Genomic DNA, 19,006 nt, shown 5'->3' on the forward strand with positions numbered 1-19,006 from the left:
CCTCCACTACCCCCACTACCACTTCCACTACCCCCACTACCACTTCCACTACCCCCACTACCACTTCCACTACCCCTACTACCACTTCGCAAGCTCCTCAACCCACTACCACTTCGACTAAGGCCCCCGAGCCTACCACCACCTCGACGTCGGCGGCGCCCTCGCCTACTTCGGGCGGCGGCGACGACAACACCACGGGTGCTACCTACTCCGGTGACGGTACCTACTACGAACCCTACGTCGGCTCGTGCGGCTGGACCAACACCATTGACGACCCCATCGTTGCCATCTCTGCCACCCGTTACAAGGAAATCATGGCCCAACACAACGTCGCCAACCCCAACAACAACCCCGTGTGTGGCGCCAAGATTAAGGCCTGGAACCCCGAGAACGGTAAGTCGGTGGTGGTCACCGTCGTCGACTCGTGCCCTGGCTGTGCCAAGGACGACTTGGACTTGTCGCACTTTGCCTTTGACTCGATCGCCGACCACGCCCTCGGCAGATTCAAGCTCAAGTGGCAATGGCTTGACAAGGAATACTAAACGACTTCGAATTATCGCAATTTCAGAGTGTTTGGTAAAAGCATCTTCTGATGCACTGTTTTTTTTTTATCTGAAAAATATCGTTTAGGTTGGTTTTTTTTTCTGAGTTATTTTATGGTCTGAGTATAAAATGAATAGTTTGATACCTTAATCGTTCTGTAAATCTGGTTACGTTGGTGGATTTACCGCCTCGATTTGCTGCCCCACATACCTATAGTCAATTCACCTCCCTCGGGTTCCTCTCGTCGAATCCCAATTAAGGGGACGAACCAGCCACCGGAGAGCAATGGCAACTAATTGATGTGACCTTCGTCATCTCCCCCTTTGTCCCATACGTCACCTGAGCAACAATGGCTTTTGCCCACGCCTGCTTCGCCGCAGCAGCCCGCTGAGGTGGTAATGCCTAAAATTAATTCGGTTAAAAAAAAATTCGCCAACGCCCATGACCATGGGCACAAAGCGGTTAAATTGTACACAACTATTGACGCGACTGTTGCGCCTCTAACGTGGGGCAAAGATCTTAACCTTCTCCCACCGGACCCTGAAATCTAAAAGTCTAATAAACAACCTAAGAACTGAATCCATCAGCATTAACGTACGACATTTGCCTAGACTGAATCGTCGGCATTTAGGCACCCTGCTTCGAGGGCCTCGACGCATTCTGTAGCCTAGACACGACAATATGTAGCACGAGAGCGATGGAACAACGACGCAGTGTAATTATTTTGCTCGCTTCTCTATGCTATGGGAAGGGCGGAAGGTCATTTACTCATTGGCAGGGGTTGAAACGAAACCTTGGCGGTTGAAGGCTGGCTGAACCATCCTCTTTTGGTGGTGGAGCGCAACCATCACTGACTAATTTTTTTCCGCCTCTATCTCAGTGCGAAAAAAAATCGAAGTTCGATTTCTCATAATGTTTATTTCAAAAAAAAAAAGAGTTGATTATATACAGGTTATGGTAAGAATGGTAAATCGGAGAGAGAACCACCTTTAAATGTCAAAGTCGACCTCAGGATCCTTGGTCAAGTCGTACAGCTTGCCGTCCTTCACCAACACAAAGTGCTCGACGTCAAACGGCATAAGCTTCAGACTCCGGTTACATTTCAACTTAATGGTACCGGGCCCATTGGCCCCCTTGACGTCAAACAGAATGTCGATGTTACCCTTGACGGTGTTCAACTCGCCAGAGATCCACGGCCACGACAGCGTGAAGTCGATCCCCGGGCCTAACTCGTCACGGGCAATTTTCAGCCGCCGCAAGAAGTAGAGGATGGAGTTGGTGATGGGCGATCTCGTCTTCTCGTAGTTGAAGATGATGGCCAACGACGCCACCACCCCGATACCGTAGGCAACGAAATACCACCGGTTACGCTTCTTCTCCTTAAACGGGTCAGGAAGCTCGCGGTCAATGGTGACGGGGGGCTTGTAGTCCTTAGCCGTCACGTTGGGGTGAGGCAACTTCACCAGCGACTCGGCTTGGTATAACATCGTGCTCCGAGACATCAACCGCATCGGCAGCACCAGCAACACCCCACTGCGGGGGATCCGGACAAGGTTACGGAGGACAGCGACCATCGTACGGTGTTTGAGTTTATTCGGCCGCGCACCGCGATAAACGACGAGGTGTCTCTCTAGATCAGACAACTAAATTAGGGAGAGGTGTATCGATATAATCTGAGAATTATTGGTTCATTGTGTTGAATACGTCACAATATTGTAAATTTATGTTTAGATTTTGATCTGGTTGGTGACAGCATCGCACCAGTGGTGGTGGTTGCTTGCCAGCTGAGCCCACTCTACTACTACGATAGACTTGATCATTAATCTGTCATGTCGCTACTTACTCTATTCCATTTGCTACACTCCCCGGATAACTCGGTTATCATTTTCCTTACCATTTTTCATGGAAGCAATCGCCATATAGTCACCCAACCCCACCACTTTTTTCATCCGCGTACCGATAAGATGGCCAGCGTCTCGGGGGCATGTTCTATCGACAACCTCAGTGGCATGGTCAGTGTCCGGGAAGACGTGACCCCTTCCACCCTTGAATGGAAGCTGATTGACCAGAAGAAGGTCGTCACCGTGCCCCTCAACTCGCTCACGGGGCTTAAGGCGCTGAAGGAGACGGTGGCGGCGATGAAGGTCAGGGTGTACTACGACGACAACGGCGAGAACAAGCTGGTCACGTTGTCCTTCTCCAACCGACCCATCATGAATAACATCAAGGAAGCGCTTCAGGTGGTGGTGAACAGGTTAAAGACGGTGGTCACCGAAGGCAGCGCCACTCCCGCTCCCGGTGACACCTCGAGAGGAACTACACCGATGCCATCAGCAAGCCCAGCGGTGGACTCGTTATCAGACACCTCTCTCCTCAAGAACTTTGATCTTCAGCAGAAACTTCTCCAGGAAGATCGAGATCTCCGCAATATCTTCACCAACTCGGTTCTTAAGGGTAAACTTCCTCCCAAAGTGTTTTGGCTGACTCGAGTTAACTTGTTACGAACCTATGCCTTGACGGTATCTCAACATCGGGGCCCTTATAACGTGTTGTCGACAATCAAGCCAGTAGCGACGTCTGACAATAAAGTCAATGTCAACGTCACACGTGAGACTATTAATGAGATTTTCGATACCTACCCTGTGGTGAAACGAGCTTTTGAAGATTTGGTGCCGCAAAAGTTCAGTGAAGGGGAGTTCTGGCTGCGGTTCTTCAACCTGAAGCTTTTCCGGCGGTTGCGGGGGGACAAAATCAATACCACCAACAATCGTGGTGATGCCGTGCTTGACAAGTACTTATTCTTGAAGACTGAAGATGCCCTGGAGGCATCGGATCAACAGGTAGCCACTAGCCGGTTCATTGACATCCAGGCTAACGTCGACGATAACTCGCAAAAACTCGGTAACGCCCCTGACATGACGATGAAGTTTGAAGAGGAACTCTCCGGTGAACAGCAACAACGTCAGCAGAATAACGGCCGCGAAAACGAAATGATTTTGTTGATGAAGAATATGAATAAGTTGCTGGGGAAGATGGTGAAGATGGTGAGAGAAAAGCTGCCAGGTTCGCAACCACTGGCGCTGGATAAGCCCGGTGCACCGGATGACTTGTCGAAACGTGAGGAAGTCGAGTACATTGATGAACTCGACTTGCATGACTTGAACGACTACGTCCCACAACAGTATATCAAGCTCAATATCCACTCCAACCGCCAACGATGGCAACGGGTTGACGACCACGGTACTACTGGAGGTCCTGAAATTGATGATGCTACCATCTCTAGCTATCTTGATCGCAATATGTTCCAACCGGGTACACTTGATTTGCGTAGCACCTACGAGGGTCGCGAAAAGGAGATCGAATTGACTAATCATGGCATCAATGCCTTGGTAAAGCAAAACCATCGTGTGTTTCGACTGCTACTCCGGGAACGAGCCGCAGTGCTGGCGGATGCCACCAACATCGTCCCCCTGGACGTTATTCAGGATATCATCACTTTCAACATCACTGTTGTCGAGCTTCTTCTGCATTTCTGGAAAATCTTTTTACATGGCGACCAGCCCACGCAACTTAAAGAGCTTTATAAACTGCTCAAACAGCTGAGAGAAGAAATCGAGCCATTCAAAGCCCAGGCGGTGGCTAAGTTCAAGCAAGTGGAACTTATCAAGGACAATCAAAAGTTACAGGACAAAATGGCTCAGGATTTGGAATTGTGTCTTGAACCGGTGGTCACTGGACTTGACGCCGCTATGGACGAATACAAGAAGGCCGTAGAAGCATACCGGGCGTCTTTAGGGAAGGGGCAAGATCTGGCAGATACACCTAACGCTAATGGAAAACGACCCATGGTCGATCTGTAATGCATGCATAATCAATATAAAGGTTAAATAATTTTAAAGTATCAGTGTACTGTAATTTTCATTTTTGGTTGGTGTTCAGAAATTTTGATGAAATTCTCAAATACCACAACTACGTCTAAAAATTTCCATTGTTTATAAGAGTTCGAATTCGTAATAAAACAAAAACATAATTTAGATTAAAACAGTTATGGGTCCATGTAGTCTACTGGGAGATCATTTCAATGTATTATTATCCTTACTAAGCTATATTTGTTGGATTTAGTTGTCTTCGATGGCGAGCATGCCGGGGGTGTTGTCGACCTTTAGACGAAGCTTGTTGAGGCGTTCACCTTCAGACACTTCGAACTCGTCCAACTTGCCCCATTGAGTCCACGAGATCGCCTTGCTGGGGGGCGACGGCTCCACTTCAGGCGCGGCAAGCTTACCGTCCTTGAAGTCTTCGAGGATGAGCTCAGCGGTGTCGAACGATTCCAACATCGTGGTGGCGATCACCCCCTTAGGCCCCGTTTTGATCCAGCCACTGCAGTATAAACCGGGGATCGGCTGCGAGTCCTGTGTGAGCACGCGGCCCTTGTCATTGAGGATATGGTTCTTAGCGAAGCCAATGCCCAAGTTGTTGTCGATGAGACTACCCTTGTAGCCAATCAGGGTGATGACGAGGTCGGCCGGCTCGGTGGTGGTTTCCCCGGTGGGGGTGGCCTTGCCCAGATCGTCGGTCTTGTTGATATTGTATTCCACCCCCTTGACCTTACCGTTTTCGGTGAGGAACAGCTTAGGCGCCAAGTTGTATTCAAACGACAACACCTTGGACGAGTCGACAGCGGTGCCGACGTACTTTTCAAGTAAACCCAAGCGGCGCTTCTCCACGCGTCCCAACTTCTTCCCCGCCATGGCGTTAAGCTCATCGGAATTAATCTGGAACAGGAATTGATTAAGGGCGGCCATTTCTAATAACTCGCGGAGCTCCTTATTGGCAAACGCCAGCTGTAATACCCCTCGGCGGCCGACAATGCTAACGGTTTGGATGGCGGACTTTTCAAGGGCCTTGACCGTGGCCAAGGCGATGTCGGTGGGGTCCCAGTGCAACAGGGGCAGGCCAATAAGCACCCGGGCCACGTCCATGGCGACGTTACCGTTGCCAATGATGGTAACATCGCGGATCTTTGAGAGATCGGGCGGCTGCCAGTTGGCGGCATCGGGGTGGGAATTGTACCAATTGACGAATTGCCGGGCAGGAATGATCCCCTCGGCGTCTTCTCCCGGAATGCCAAGGGTATTGTCGGTAGCGGTCGACCCGTAGCTGAGCACCACGGCGTGATACTGCTTCTTCAACTCGTCGAGGGCGATGTCCTCGCCCACGGTGACGTTGCCGATGAATCTCAGGTTCTCCTGGTTGTCCATGATCAAATCAAGGTACTCTTCACAGTTCTTGACCTCCGGGTGGTCGGGGGCGACGCCATAGCGGGACAAGCCGTAGGGGGCGGGGAGGCGTTCGTAGAAGTCAACGGCGACGGGGGCGCCCAGCTTATACAAATGGTGGGCGGTATAGAAGCCGGCGGGCCCAGAACCAACAATGGCGACCCGAAAGGGCAGGCTCTGGGTGCTGGCGTGGCGGATCAGACGGAGCATGGCTTGGAGGGGCCAACTCTAGGGCCGAGTGCGCCTCTATATGTAGCGGGTCCGGTAATGCCGGCGGAGCCGAAATCCAGCAACGGAGAACGGGGTAACAGGCGACGGGGAAATATACCTAGGGGTCGATGTGATTGGTTTAGAAGATGATTGGTTGAGAATTGGAATCAGTTAGTAGGTCTTTTAGGTGATTTTTCATGGTATAATTGGAGTACTTAGAGACGAGGGAAGGGGTGAAGGCGTAACTCTTGAAAATTCCGGCAGTGCCGACAGGAGATCTCGCGAGGTCGGAGTTGCCAGGTAAGGCTATATCTATATGAACTGCGCAATAACTCCGACACTGCCACAAGGCGTAATCCCCTTACGATATAGCCTAGGTTCCTTACGATATAGCTTAAGTTGGCATTGGATAACTGGCCTGAATACCACTACAAAAATTCCAATTTTCTTCTAATATATTAGTTACGTGACTGTCGTAGACGAAAAGCACCTAAAGCTTTTCCGCCACGTCGACGACCTTGGTGGTGGTGACGGGCCATTCATAAATACCTTCGTCGGCAAACTCGTAGCCGTGCTTGCTCAAGAATTGGCGGAGCTCCTTGGGACCCTTGGAGCCGTAAGGGTACAACTCGGGCTTGGGGGCGTTGGGGCCCTCGATGTACTCGAGGAACGGGGTGAACAACAGCCACAGCACGTCCAACTCGTCGTCACGGACAAAGTTGGAGTGGTTGCCGAGGAACACGTCTCTGATCAACGCCTCGTAGGCGTCGGGGATCCAGAAGTCGTCCGAGTACCGCACGGCGTAGGTCAAGTCGAGGTCGGTGAGCGAGGTCTTGGTGGAAATACCGGGGATCTTGTTGTTGATCTTGAGGTAGATGGCTTCGTCGGGCTGGATTCTGATGACAAGCTCGTTTCTTTGGATGGCTTCAAACATCCCCTTGGCCACGGGCTTGTACTGGATGCGGATTTCCACCTTCAGCTCGTTGAGGGCCTTACCGGCACGCATGACAATGGGGACACCTTCCCATCTTTCGTTGTGGATCTGGAGACCTAGGGCACAGTAAGTGGCGGCCTTAGAGTCCTTGTTCTTGACGGTGTCGTCGTCAAGGTACGACGGTTCCTTACCGTCTTCCGAGGCGGTGTATTGACCAATGATGACGTCGTTGTGGTCAATGGCGTCAATAGCCTTCAACACCTTCACTTTTTCATCTCTGACGGCTTCAGGGTCGAACGACACGGGACGTTCCATCGTCAAAAGCGTCAACACTTGGAGCAAGTGGTTTTGCATCACGTCACGGACAATGCCGATGGTGTCGAAGTAGCCACCACGGCCTTGGGTACCGAACGATTCCTTAAACGAAATCTGGATCAGCTTGATGTGGTTCTTGTTCCACAGACCTGCGAGCAACTCGTTACCGAAACGGAGGACAAGCAAGTTCTTCACCATCTCCTTACCGAGGTAGTGGTCGATACGGTACAATTCGTCTTCGGTGAAGAGGGGGGCAAGGTTGGCTTGCAATTCCCGGGCCAGCTCAAGGTCGTGGCCAAAGGGCTTTTCGACAACAAGTCGGAAAATACCCTTGTTAGGGTAGCAGTTCTTCTTCAATTGTTTGGCCACGGTGGTGAATTCCGACGGGGGCAACGCGAGGTAGAAGATGCGCGACGGCTCATCGGTGGTGTTGTGCTTCTTTTCGTATTCTTGGCAGATCTGGTCGAGTTTCTGGTAACCTTCGTCGGTGTCGTATTGCCCCTGGACGTAGTGGATCATGCTCAAGAACTTCTCCACCTTAGCCTCGAAGTCGGGGTGCTTGCTGGTGTTGCCCTTCTTGAAGAAGGGGCGCAAGTGTTCGCGGAACTTGTCCTGTTCGTATTTGGAGCGGGCGTAGCCCAAGATCTGGGTTTCTTCGGGCAATTCGCCTTCTCTGAACAACCCGAAAAGGGCAGGGAACGTCTTCTTCTTCGCCAAGTCGCCCAGGGCGCCAAAGACGGTGAAGGTGGTGTAGTGGCCAACGGACTGGTACATGTCGTCAGTGCGAGGTTTTTGTTCGACGTATCCAGAAGAAAACCGGCGGTGCCTCTGTTCGTGTCGAGAGAGCAGCTGGCGGCGGTAGGGGGTGGGCATCTTGGTTGCGGTGGCGCTTATATATAAGGGTGTGCGAAATTCGGGGCAAACTTGTCCACGGACAAATTACAACAATTAGTAATGAGGGGGGAGGGGGGCTGCCGGCAACGGCGTCGATGCGGCGGTATTTATACGTTGATTAGTGATCTACAGGTGTGGGTCATGTGCCGTCCGCCCGGGGACATATACTTCCCCCTCCTTCGCCCGGTCCGGGACACTAGTAGCCTGCTATCTGTGGATCATGTAAGCAATCTCACTCCCTCGGGTGACAACCATCCTTGGAGGGGAAGGCGGCCAGGTGCATTATCTCCCCGGCTAAGGCTCGCAATCCTACACCACAAAGCCCAGCCTCATCCCGATGGATTCAGTTGATCAGTGGGCACTATCTGCCATCAAGAATACTACATTTTGGCCCAAATTTTTGGCCCAGGGTTTGACTACTTTGGCTCTAATTTTTCACGGGATATTGCGACAAAGGTGCCGACAAAATGTTCCGCTGAGAGACGGAAAGTCGCACCCCCCAAATGCCTCCTCCACGTCCCTTTGACCCGAGCGTTAGGACTAACGGATCAGACATACACGCTAGCCGAATGCCTGTGAAAAATGACACCGTTTAAGAAATGGTGAAAAAAGGGCCCAGACCGGGGCCCGGGAGACAGTGCAACACTCGGAGTAGGCCTAAAGTGTGACTCACGGTCGGTGGCATATCCCGACAGACATGAGGAAGTTAATGCCCGGAAATACTAGGCGAGAGAGCGGCGTCGGATGATACCCCTATACCTGATGTGTGTCCCTCATGACTCTGAGTCAGGGTGGGGCTGAGCGAGTGCGACAAGTCTAACCGCCGCGGCTGAGGTGCCCGGTGCGGGGGAGGCAAGAGAAGCGAGAGACAAGGGGGTAGCGGTTACCAGTGGTGACGACGACATACCATAGATGAAGAACTCCCGTTCGGCCGTAGCACAGAATTTAGCAGTGGAAGTGAAGTGTTTTGGTGATTTACCCCACACTTGAGATAAGCCCCCCATAGGGTGTCACAGGTGCACTAGCCGTTAGCAATCCTATCGCCGATAAGGTGGAGAGACCTGGACGGAAGGAACTTCTGGCGAAAGTTTTTCAAACATGTTCCGTTTACCCGTCTCGTATTCTCTTATCAAATTATACGAAACTCTTCATCGAACTCTGGTGGAAAATCTAGTAAACTTTTTGTTGAACTGTTCTTTCTAGTCTTTGATTACTTTTGTTTACGACATTGCTAAGAGCGGACTTTATTAACCATACTGAGACGTGATTCACGTTGGAGAAATTAGGTGACAATCTTGTGAAAAGATAAAATGACGTCACAAGAATGAAACTATTCCTCCGAGGGCGGACGGAGTGGATTTTCATGAGTCAAACTGAGTCGCTCCGCAATTCGTGAAAAATCTCCCCGCATTTTCAAAAAACTGGATTATCATCCGATGTCGTTCATGACTCTCACCACTTTCACAAAAACCACTCTCCGAACCACCATTACCCCTATAAGCAAAGTTGAAGTCTGATTAGATTTAAGCGTTCATCCTAAACTCGTCGTTGTACTCCACAGATTTGTTACCACAAAATTTCTGGTCTCCTACTAACGTTAATAAAATGATATATTTTGATTTGAGTGTCACTTTTCGAATGTTATTATTCCCAGTTTTCACTATGAAGTTTTCAATCATGAACTTTGTTCACTCCTTAAGCTGGCACTGCACATTTGCTTCTTACCGTTTTCTGTTGACCGTAGCTACCAAAACGCGAACGACGCGAACGACGCGACGGACGCGACCATCATCTCTCAATTTAACCAGACCCCCACCCACGCAATCTAAAAAGCATGTAGACCTAAACCTCAACAATTTAGTCGTCTACTAGTTTCGAGTATTCTATTGTGACAATTGCTTCTCCCCAACTCTTGTCTTTGAAGTCACCACCTAGTGGTCCATAAATTTTTCGCGCCACGTATTCAACCCTCACCATGGACTACCTCAAGGATATCCTCTCGAGCGGCCAGGTCCAGCTGGTCGAGGAGGCCATCCCCACTTTATGCGACCGGCTCCAGCACGCCACGCTAGCCCTGGACCGGCGCCTGGCAATCTTGGGGCTCAAGTCGTTCAGCCGCACCCACCGAGAGACAGTGGTCGAATACGGGCTTCGGCCGCTCGTGGCAGCGTTTAAAAAAGACGCTGTCGACGACGTCAACGTCGCCAAAGCTGTGCTTGAAACATGGCTTATTTTATTTATCCGAGGAGAGCTGGACGAGGATATGACCCGCCAAGGGTGGATTGCCCATCAGCTGAGAGTACAGAACGGCAAATACCCGCTGCCGTGGCTCATGGAGGACCAGGTGCTGTTGGACCAACTCAGTATGTGGATTGCTGACGGCCTCACCGCCGATACTTCTGTTATTGCCGATATCATCGAGATCATCAATGGCAACCCCGGCTGGCACCTTACCCTCTACGCATTGCAATTGTTGGAAGCGCTCGTGGCTACACGACCGCAGAAGATGAAGGAAGTGGTGCTTGAAGTGCCCACCGCCATCCTGGTGATTGTCAATCTCTTAAATCATGACCACGACCCCGTGCGCAACGAAACCGTCCTTCTTTTGATGGCATTGGCTAACAACAACTATAGCATCCAGAAGCTTATTGCCTTCGAAAACTGCTTTGACCAGCTATTTGATATTATCGCCGAAGAAGGCGGTATTCGCGGTCTGATCTTGGTCCAAGACTGCTTGACGCTCATCACCAACTTGTTACAGTTTAATGCGAGTAACCAGCTGCTATTTCTCGAAACTCAAGGGGTACAACGGTTACGACAGTTGCTCAGTGAGCCGGTGGACACCAGTGAAGACCTGCCGCCGATGGTGTGGACCGACCAGCGCCAGCAGAACATGACGATTGCCATTGAGTTGTGCCGCACGTTTGTCGACGAAGACCTGGAGTTCTTGGCTCAAAATCAGCAGAAACTCTTCGATGCTGGGGTACTTTTTGTCATCCTTCAACTCTTGTTTACTCCACAGACACCGCTAGCCCTCCAGCTGGTGGCATTGAGCAACGTGGCCCACTTGATCGCTGGTAACCCTGAAATTCAGCTCAAATTTAGTCAGATCGATGTGCCGATGATTGAGGACCCGCTGATGCCGGGGCTCGAAGTCGGCCGCTTAGCGCCAGTGACCCTCGTCTTGCTCAATTGGGCACTTAACATCAACCTGGTGCACTGGTTCGATATCCGCATGAACGCTGCCCACGTTTTGAGGGCGTTTCTCAAAGACAATCTGGAACTGAAACAGGCATTCTTGAGCGATCAAATGAAAGCATACAAGGACCCCCACTACTGGGACCAGGGCGAAACCAATGGCGAGACTAACGGCAGCGCTGCCTCGGCTACTCCGCCGAAATTCCCCAACATCTTTCTGGTGCTTATGGACTACGATATGGATATCAAGCTTAACCCTTATCGGGCATGGTTTGCCGCCGTCATTTTGATGTACACGTTCGAAGACTACGACGAGAACCGTCAAGCTGCTCTTACGGTCACCACTGGAGCTGAAGGCGATGCTGAAGTGATGACGCTGGTGGAGGCGATGCTTGAGCTTTTAGTGGCGCTGCTTGAAACTGGCTACGACGAGCGTATTGCCATGGCGTACTACATGTTGTTCACTTACTGGATGTACGAGGATTTCACCGTGGTGAACGAGGTGTTGAAGCATCCGCTGGCTCTTCGTCAAGTGTTGGCTTATCTTAGTGGCCACCATCTGGAGCTGACTGAGGTCACCGTCGCCAAGTCGATGGCGCTGGTGTGGCTCGGCGTGTGCTACGAGTTCTCCACCTCCCAACTGCCACTTCCCAGAAAGGATCTCCACACTCTTTTGATCAAAAGTATGGGTAAAGATAACTACCTGCTACGTATCAAGCAGCTTCGCCAATACCATTTGTTCCGTGACTTCGACGACCAGCTGCTTCTGAGCCTGCTGCTGGACCACGTTGGGTTACCGCAGGTTTATTTCGACCATCTATATGTGACACTTGTAAAGAGCAACTTCAGTCGTATCAGACGAGCGCTCTTCCACGACCCAATGACTGATCCTCGCAAATCCATCACGTTTGAAGCATTTGAAGAGCTCGAAGGCGAATACTCTGATGTCAAGCGGAAGCTTTTGGAACACAAAGTCGCTGCTAAATCTGCGGAAGAGAATCTCAAACTGCAAGTGGCTGAGCTCACGAAGAAGCTGGAGGATATGGCAGCGGACATTGAGACAAAACTGACGGCATTGACTAAGATTGAGACTGATTACTCCTCGACCAAGTCTACCTTGGAGAAGGTTGAAGCTTCGTTGAAGGAAACTACTCAATTGAAGGACCAAGCGGAGAGCGAAGTGCAGAAGTTGACAGCCAAATTGACCACGATGGAAGCTGAGTCTCTGAAGTTGGGGTCGCTGCAGAAACAGTTGGAAGAACGGTTGAAGGAAACTGAGGCGGCTAAGGCTAAGCTTGAAGAAGGGGTCAATAAGATGACGCAAGACTTGTTTACGCTTCAGCGGGAGAAGAAGGAACAAGAAAAGCGGATCAAGCTGCTTACTAAGGAACTTGATGACCTCAAGAAGTCTCATGCTCAGGCTCACCAACAACTTGAGAAGCAACATGCTAAAATCAAGCTGGATCTCGAGGGGAAAGTGGCTAAGCTTGAAGCCGATCTTGAACGTCTGCAACTGCTGAGTCAAACCACCGTGCGTGATATGCAAACGAAGCTCACTGAGGTTGAAGGACAGAATACTCACCTTATGGACAAATTGCGCCTGGCGGGACTGGTGTTGGCTGAACTTAAGTCTGTCAAAGAACGTCTTGAAAAGGAAGCCCTGGAACAAACACAAACCCACAAGAGCGAGCTTGCTCTGATACGGGCCAACTTGGATCAAGCGACGGCCAAGTCTAGGGCTCAGGTTGAAGACTTGGAAGAGCAATTGGAGGATGTTAAGGACACGTTGGAAGAAGTTGAAGCGGCGCGTGATTTATTCCAAGCCGAATTGGATGTGGAGAAAGAACGAGCGGCTAAGCAAGCGGCTAAGCATGAGGAAGTAGTGGCGTCTTTGAAGAAGGAAATTGCCGACTTGAAGGCAGAGGTGGAGAAGTTATCTACTGGTGCTGATAAGCGTGTTGCCGATCTTGAGACTCAATTGACTGAAGCAAAACTGCTGGCAACCAAGGAGCTTGAAGCTTTCAAGGCTGATGCCGAGACTAAGCTTACAGAAACCATCAAAGATGCTGAAAACAAACTTGCTGAAGCCAAGAAGGCTGCTGAAGATGAGCTCAAACAAGCCCTGGAAGCTGCTGACGCCAAGCTCGCTGAGTCCACCAAGACTCACACCGCTGAACTTGCAAAACTTCGCCAATCTCTTGAAGCTGATAAGCAGGCTCACGATGAAAAGATATCACTGCTTGAGGAAACTCACCAACGGGGATTGAAGGAGGCCACTGATGCTCACAACTCTAAGATTGAAGCCCATCAAGCTGAGCTCAAGGCTGCCAAAGAAGCTCATCAAGCTGAAATTGCCTCTGCAAAGGAAGCCCACCAAAAAGAGCTTAAGGTTGCCGAGGAAACCCACCAGAAGGAGCTCGAGAAAGCTAAGGCGGCCCATCAATCTGAGCTTAACACCGCCAAGGAGAGTCACGTGAACGAGCTCAAGCAGGCCAAGGAAACTCATCAACGGGAACTTCAATCACTCAAGGATACCCACCAGGCTAAGCTCAAACAAATGGTTGATGACCACCAAAAGGCGCTGGATAAGTTGAAGGACACTCACGCAAAGGAGTTGGAGGCTGCTAGGTCGTCGGAACAAGATACCCATAATAAGTCCGTTTCGGAGCTTAAGAAGGGCCACGAGAAGGCTCTTGCCGACACTAAGCAGGCCCACGAACTGGAGCTCGCGGCTGCGGAAGCTAAGCACCAACAGGACATCAAGGCTGCTGAAGACAAACACCAACAGGCCCTCGAAGCTGCCAGGGATGCCCATCTGAAGGAGCTTGATGCTGTGGAAGCGAAACATGCTACCGCTCTTGCTGCTACGAAAGACGCTCATCTGAAGGAGGTGGAAGAGTTCACGTCTAAATATCAGCAGGAGCGCGACGAGCTCACTGCCAAATACCAGAAACAAATTGACGTTGCTAAAGCTGCTGCCGTCAGTCTCAAACAGCAGCTCACCGAGGCGCAACTGATGGCTGATAACCACAAGAAGGAGGCTTCTGATCTTCGGCTGTCCCTTGATACCCACAAGAGGGAGATTTTCGATCTTAAACTGGCGGTTGACACCCACAAGAAGCTGCTTTCTGATGCTGATGGCACCCATAAACAGCTCGAGTCGACTATCAAGAAGTACGAAGATGATCTTGCTGCTGCCAAAGTACAACACAAGAAGGAGCTTGAAGCTGCCGAGTCGAAGTTTGATGCGGCTCTTAAGTCTGCTGAAGGCAAGCATGCAGAGTTGCTTCAGGCTGCCGAGGCCAAGTTTAAGGATGCTCAGCAAAAGCTTAAGGAGGCTCAGGATAACCATGCTAATGAGCTTACCAAAGCCAAGGACAACCATGCTGCTGAAATCGCTAAAACTAAGGATACTCATGCTGCCGCGTTGAAGGCTCAAGGTGATGCTCATGAAAGTAAACTTAAATCGGCTGTTGATACTGCCAAATCCGAGGCGGCTACCTTGATCAAACAAGCTGATGAGAAAGCGAGCTCTTTGATCAAAGCTGCCGAAGCGAAAGCTGCTGATCTTCACTCTCGCGTCGAACTGCTTCAGTTGGAGAATGACAGCTTGACGAAGACTCACCAAAAAGCTATTGCTGATTTTGACACCAAGCGCAAACAGTTGGCCGATGAACACTCTAAGACTGTTGAGCAACTTGAGGAAAAGCTGAAGGGTGAATTGGAAAGTCTTAAGCTGGCTCACGAAGCGGCTAAAGCAGACCACGCTAAGCAACTCGCGGAAGCTGAAGCCAAACACAAGCTGGTGGTGGCAAAATACACCGAAGCAACTAAAAAGTTGGAGGAATTGGCGAAGGAAGCTGCCACTGCCAGAGATGAGCGTACCCTGCAGGTCAAGGAACTTGAAAAACAACTTTCTGATGCTAAAGCTGAGGTTGCTAAGTTGAAGAATGAGGTGACAAAGGCTAAAGCCCAAATTGAAGAACTCACGAAAGCTCGTGACGCGGCGAAGGCCCAAGTTGTTGAACTTACGAAGGCTCGTGATGCCGCTCAAGCTGAAGTAATCAAGGCTCAAGCTGATGCCAAGACGGCCATTGCCAAGGCTCAAGAGGAGGCGAGGTCTGCCATTGCTAAAGCTCAGGATGATGCTAAGGTTGAGGTCACCAAGGCTAAGACTGAATCCGATAAGGCAATTGCTCTGTCTAAAGCTCAGTCTGATGAGCAATTGACCAAAGCTCAAAAGGATGCTGAAGCTGAAGTCGCTAAAGCTCGCAAAGATGCTGAAGCTGAGGTCGCTAAAGTCCAGAAGAAGGCAGAAGATGATGTTGCTAAGGCACAAGCGGAAGCCACTAATGCTGCTGAACAGGTGAAGCTGTACTCCACCAAATTGCAAACGTCTCAAGCTGCTCTCGAAAAGACTGAAGCCAATCTTCAAAAGGCTACCGATAATGCTAAGAAATTGGCCGATCAAGTGGCTAAGCTTCAACTGGACCACAAGGCTGAACTTGCTAAACTTGCTGAGGCTCAACTGGCTCAGGCGGAAACGCTCAAGGAGACGCAACTGAAATTGACCAAGCTTCAACAACTGAGCCAAGCGGAAATTGCCGAGCTTAAGTTGTCGGGGCTGGAGCAAGTCACAAAGCTCCAGGACCAGTTGAAGCAGCAGAAGGAAGCTCACGACCAAGCGTTGGCCGATGCGAAGTCGAAGTACCTGGAAAAGATTACCGTTCTTGAGAAACAGCTTTCTGAAGCCCAGGATAACCGCACCAAGGCTGCTGCTGCTAAATCCAAGGAGGTTGATGACTTGCGTCGCCAACTCAAAGAGGCGGAAACTAAAGCTCAGAAGGATGCTCTGGGCTTGAAGCAAGTATTGATGGAAACTCAGGCGACTCTCGCCGATAAGTCTAAGCTTGTGGCTCAATTGGAAGCCGATGTGGAGAAGGAACGGGCGATGGTTACCTCTACGTCTGAAGAAGTGGTGGCTGAGTGGTCAGCCAAGCTTAAAGCGGCCCGAGAAGAGCACCGCCAACTCACTCAACAACATCGTTCGGTTGCGGATGAATTGGCGAGAGCGAAGGATGACCACGAGACGGCCGCTAAAGCCGCCGCTGCTGCTTTGGCTGAAACCACTCAACAATGGGAAAAGAAGCACAAGGAAGCAACTGAACAGTGGGAGAAGAAGCACGCAGAAGTGGTTGCTCATCGTGATACCCTCAACTCGAAGTTAACTGATCACCAAACTAAGCTCAGTGATTTAGAGAAGCTGCTTACTTCCCTAAGAGACGAGACTGCCAGTTTGAAGCTGAAATTGGACACTGCTGAATCCGATGCTGCTGCTAAGACAAAGGAGATTGAAGCCTTACAATCTGCTCTGGCTAAGGCAGAAGAACTGTCCAAACTGACGGCTCTGGCGAATGAAACTATGAGCAAGCAGTTGGCTGAGCTCAAGCAAAAGTTGGCTGACGAAATCAAGGCTAAGGAGTCAGCTGCTGCGCAGGCTTTAGCTCACTCCAAGGCGCTTGAAGACGCCAAGAAGGAAGCGGAATTGCTCAAACAACTGGTTGCTTCGGCTGAACAGAAATTGAAGGACCAATTGGCGCAAGCCACGGAACTGGCGTCTCTGATTAAAGCCAAGTTGGAGAAGGAACTTGCTGATGCTAAGTCTCAGGCCGAAAAGAGCGTTGCTGCTGCCAAGACTAATGCTGAAAAGACAGCGGCTGCTGCTGAAGCTGAAGCCAAGAAGACTACTGCTAGTTTGAAGGCTGAATTGGAAAAGAAATTGGCTGAAGCCCAGGAGACCACCGCTAGTTTGAAGGCTGAATTGGAAAAGAAGTTGGCTGCCGCTAAGGAGGAAGGGGAGAAGTCTGTGGCTGCTGTTAAAGCTCAGGCCGAGAAGGACATTGCTGCTGCTAAACAAGAAGCGTCTGAATTATCATCAAAGGGTTTAGCCTCGGTCGAAGCCGCTAGAAAGGAAGCTGACGCTAAGGTTGCGGAGATCACCAAGGAAGTTGCTGGTCTTAAGAAACAGTTAGAAGATGCCAAGGCTAAGGCAGCCTCTGAAGCAGAGGCTTTAAAGAAGAAGGCAGCTGAAGATGTTGATGCGGTAAAGAAACAATTGACGGAGTCTTCCAAGGCCGAAGCTACTGAGCAAATCAGCACTATCCGTCAACAGTTGGAATCTAAGATAGCTGCTGCCGAAGCCGAAGCCAAGAAAGCTAAGGAAGATGCCGAGAAGCTCATTACTAAACAACTTGCTGACGTGAAGGCCTCGTCTGAACGTGAAGTGCAATTGGCTAAGGATGCGTTGGAACAAGCGAAGAAAGACGCGACGAAGCAGGTCGAAGAAGCAAAGAAATTGGCTCGCGCTGAAGCGGAAAAGACAACTGCAAAGCAAGTGGAAGAAGCCAAGGCCCAAGCCTATGCTGATGCTGAACGGGAATTCAAGATCAAGTCGGAACAAGCCAAGAAATCCAACGATGCTGCTGAAGCTGCGGCTAAGGAATCAGCTGCTAAGCAAGTGGAAGAAGCCGTTGCCAAGGCGAAGCAAGAAGCTGCTGAACAGATCGAACAAGCGCGTAAGGCTGCCACTGCTGAAGCCAACAAGAAGGCCGAGGAGATGTTGGCGGCGGCGTTAGCTGAAGCCAAGAAGTCCACCGACAAGCAAATCGAGGAGGCGAAGCGCGAAACACTTGTGGCTGCGCAAGCTAAGCACGAGAAGGAGATGGATGAAGCCAAGGCGAAGACGATCGATGACGCTAAACAAGCCCACCAGAAGGAGATCGACCTGCTCAAGCAAGTTCATGAAACGCAATTGAATCAATCTGCTGATAAACAAATTGCCGATATCAAGGCTGTTGCTGAGAAACAGGTGGCTGAAGCCAAACAAGCGGCTGAGAAACAAGTGGCTGAAGCCAAACAGGCCGCTGCTACTGAGGCTAGACTAGCAGCTGAAAAGCAAATTGCTGAAATTAAGGCCGCTTCCGAAAAGCAAGTCGCTGAGGCTAAGGCGACTAGTGATGCTGAAGCCAAGAAGCAAACCGACAAGCAGATTGCTGACGCCAAGGCCGCCGCTGACAAGCAAGTAGCGGAAGCGAAGGCAGCGGCGGAGAAGCAGGCTGCTGAAGCTAAGGCGACAGCGGAAGCTGACGCTAAGAAGCTTATCGATAAGCAAGTTGCCGAGGCTAAGGCTGCTGCTGAAACCGAAGCTAAGCAACAAGCTGAAAAGCAAATCGCCGAAGCTAAGGCTGCTGCTGACAAACGTATCGCTGAAATGGAGCAACAACTTGAAGCGGCGAAGAAGGCTACCACTGCTGCCACCGCCGACTCCTCTCAACTTGAACAATTACAAAGTGAGCTCAAGGACGTTAAGGATAAACTCAAGCTGATGGTGCCACGTTCGGAGTTGGACGATATGATGCTTTTGATGAGTGAGCTTGACGACTCTAAATCTAAGTATAAGGATCAATTACGGGCCCTAGGTGGAGACGTTAGTGACGATGACGACGATAGCGACGACGATAGCGACGAAGAATGAATTATTTGGAGGTAATAGAATTATTAATATCAATAAAGAGAACTATATCACATCAATAACTGGAAAGCAAAAGGTCAGTGCTTGTAGACAATACTATAC

The 19,006-nt window shown here is 50.4% G+C and overlaps 6 protein-coding genes across 6 annotated transcripts; 3 read left to right on the plus strand and 3 right to left on the minus strand. All coding sequences in view use genetic code 12, as the record gives it.

The window, feature by feature from the left end:
- On the plus strand, window positions 1–542 carry DIURU_004306 (RlpA-like double-psi beta-barrel domain-containing protein; the record flags this gene model as incomplete). Its single annotated transcript, XM_034157165.1, has 1 exon — window positions 1–542. A coding segment is annotated over one exon (542 nt), but the record flags the coding sequence as incomplete, so codon positions are not given.
- Window positions 543–1,532: 990 nt separating this feature from the next.
- Window positions 1,533–2,054, minus strand: DIURU_004307 (uncharacterized protein; the record flags this gene model as incomplete). The annotated part of the gene is made up of 1 exon (XM_034157166.1): window positions 1,533–2,054. The coding sequence occupies one exon, from the start codon at window positions 2,052–2,054 to the stop codon at window positions 1,533–1,535; it is 522 nt and encodes a 173-aa protein (XP_034010799.1).
- A 453-nt stretch (window positions 2,055–2,507) lies between these two features.
- On the plus strand, window positions 2,508–4,403 carry DIURU_004308 (TFIIH/NER complex subunit; the record flags this gene model as incomplete). The annotated part of the gene is made up of 1 exon (XM_034157167.1): window positions 2,508–4,403. One exon carries the CDS (start codon window positions 2,508–2,510, stop codon window positions 4,401–4,403), a length of 1,896 nt encoding a protein of 631 aa, XP_034010800.1.
- Window positions 4,404–4,661: 258 nt separating this feature from the next.
- ARH2 (NADPH-adrenodoxin reductase) lies at window positions 4,662–6,032 on the minus strand (the record flags this gene model as incomplete). The annotated part of the gene is made up of 1 exon (XM_034157168.1): window positions 4,662–6,032. One exon carries the CDS (start codon window positions 6,030–6,032, stop codon window positions 4,662–4,664), a length of 1,371 nt encoding a protein of 456 aa, XP_034010801.1.
- A 490-nt stretch (window positions 6,033–6,522) lies between these two features.
- Window positions 6,523–8,154, minus strand: ZWF1 (glucose-6-phosphate dehydrogenase; the record flags this gene model as incomplete). Its single annotated transcript, XM_034157170.1, has 1 exon — window positions 6,523–8,154. The coding sequence occupies one exon, from the start codon at window positions 8,152–8,154 to the stop codon at window positions 6,523–6,525; it is 1,632 nt and encodes a 543-aa protein (XP_034010802.1).
- A 1,996-nt stretch (window positions 8,155–10,150) lies between these two features.
- On the plus strand, window positions 10,151–18,907 carry DIURU_004311 (uncharacterized protein; the record flags this gene model as incomplete). The annotated part of the gene is made up of 1 exon (XM_034157171.1): window positions 10,151–18,907. One exon carries the CDS (start codon window positions 10,151–10,153, stop codon window positions 18,905–18,907), a length of 8,757 nt encoding a protein of 2,918 aa, XP_034010803.1.
- Window positions 18,908–19,006: the final 99 nt, after the last annotated feature.

This window comes from Diutina rugosa (assembly GCF_008704595.1).
Source record: "Diutina rugosa strain CBS 613 chromosome Unknown scaffold14_size250082, whole genome shotgun sequence".
NCBI lineage: Eukaryota > Fungi > Ascomycota > Pichiomycetes > Serinales > Debaryomycetaceae > Diutina > Diutina rugosa.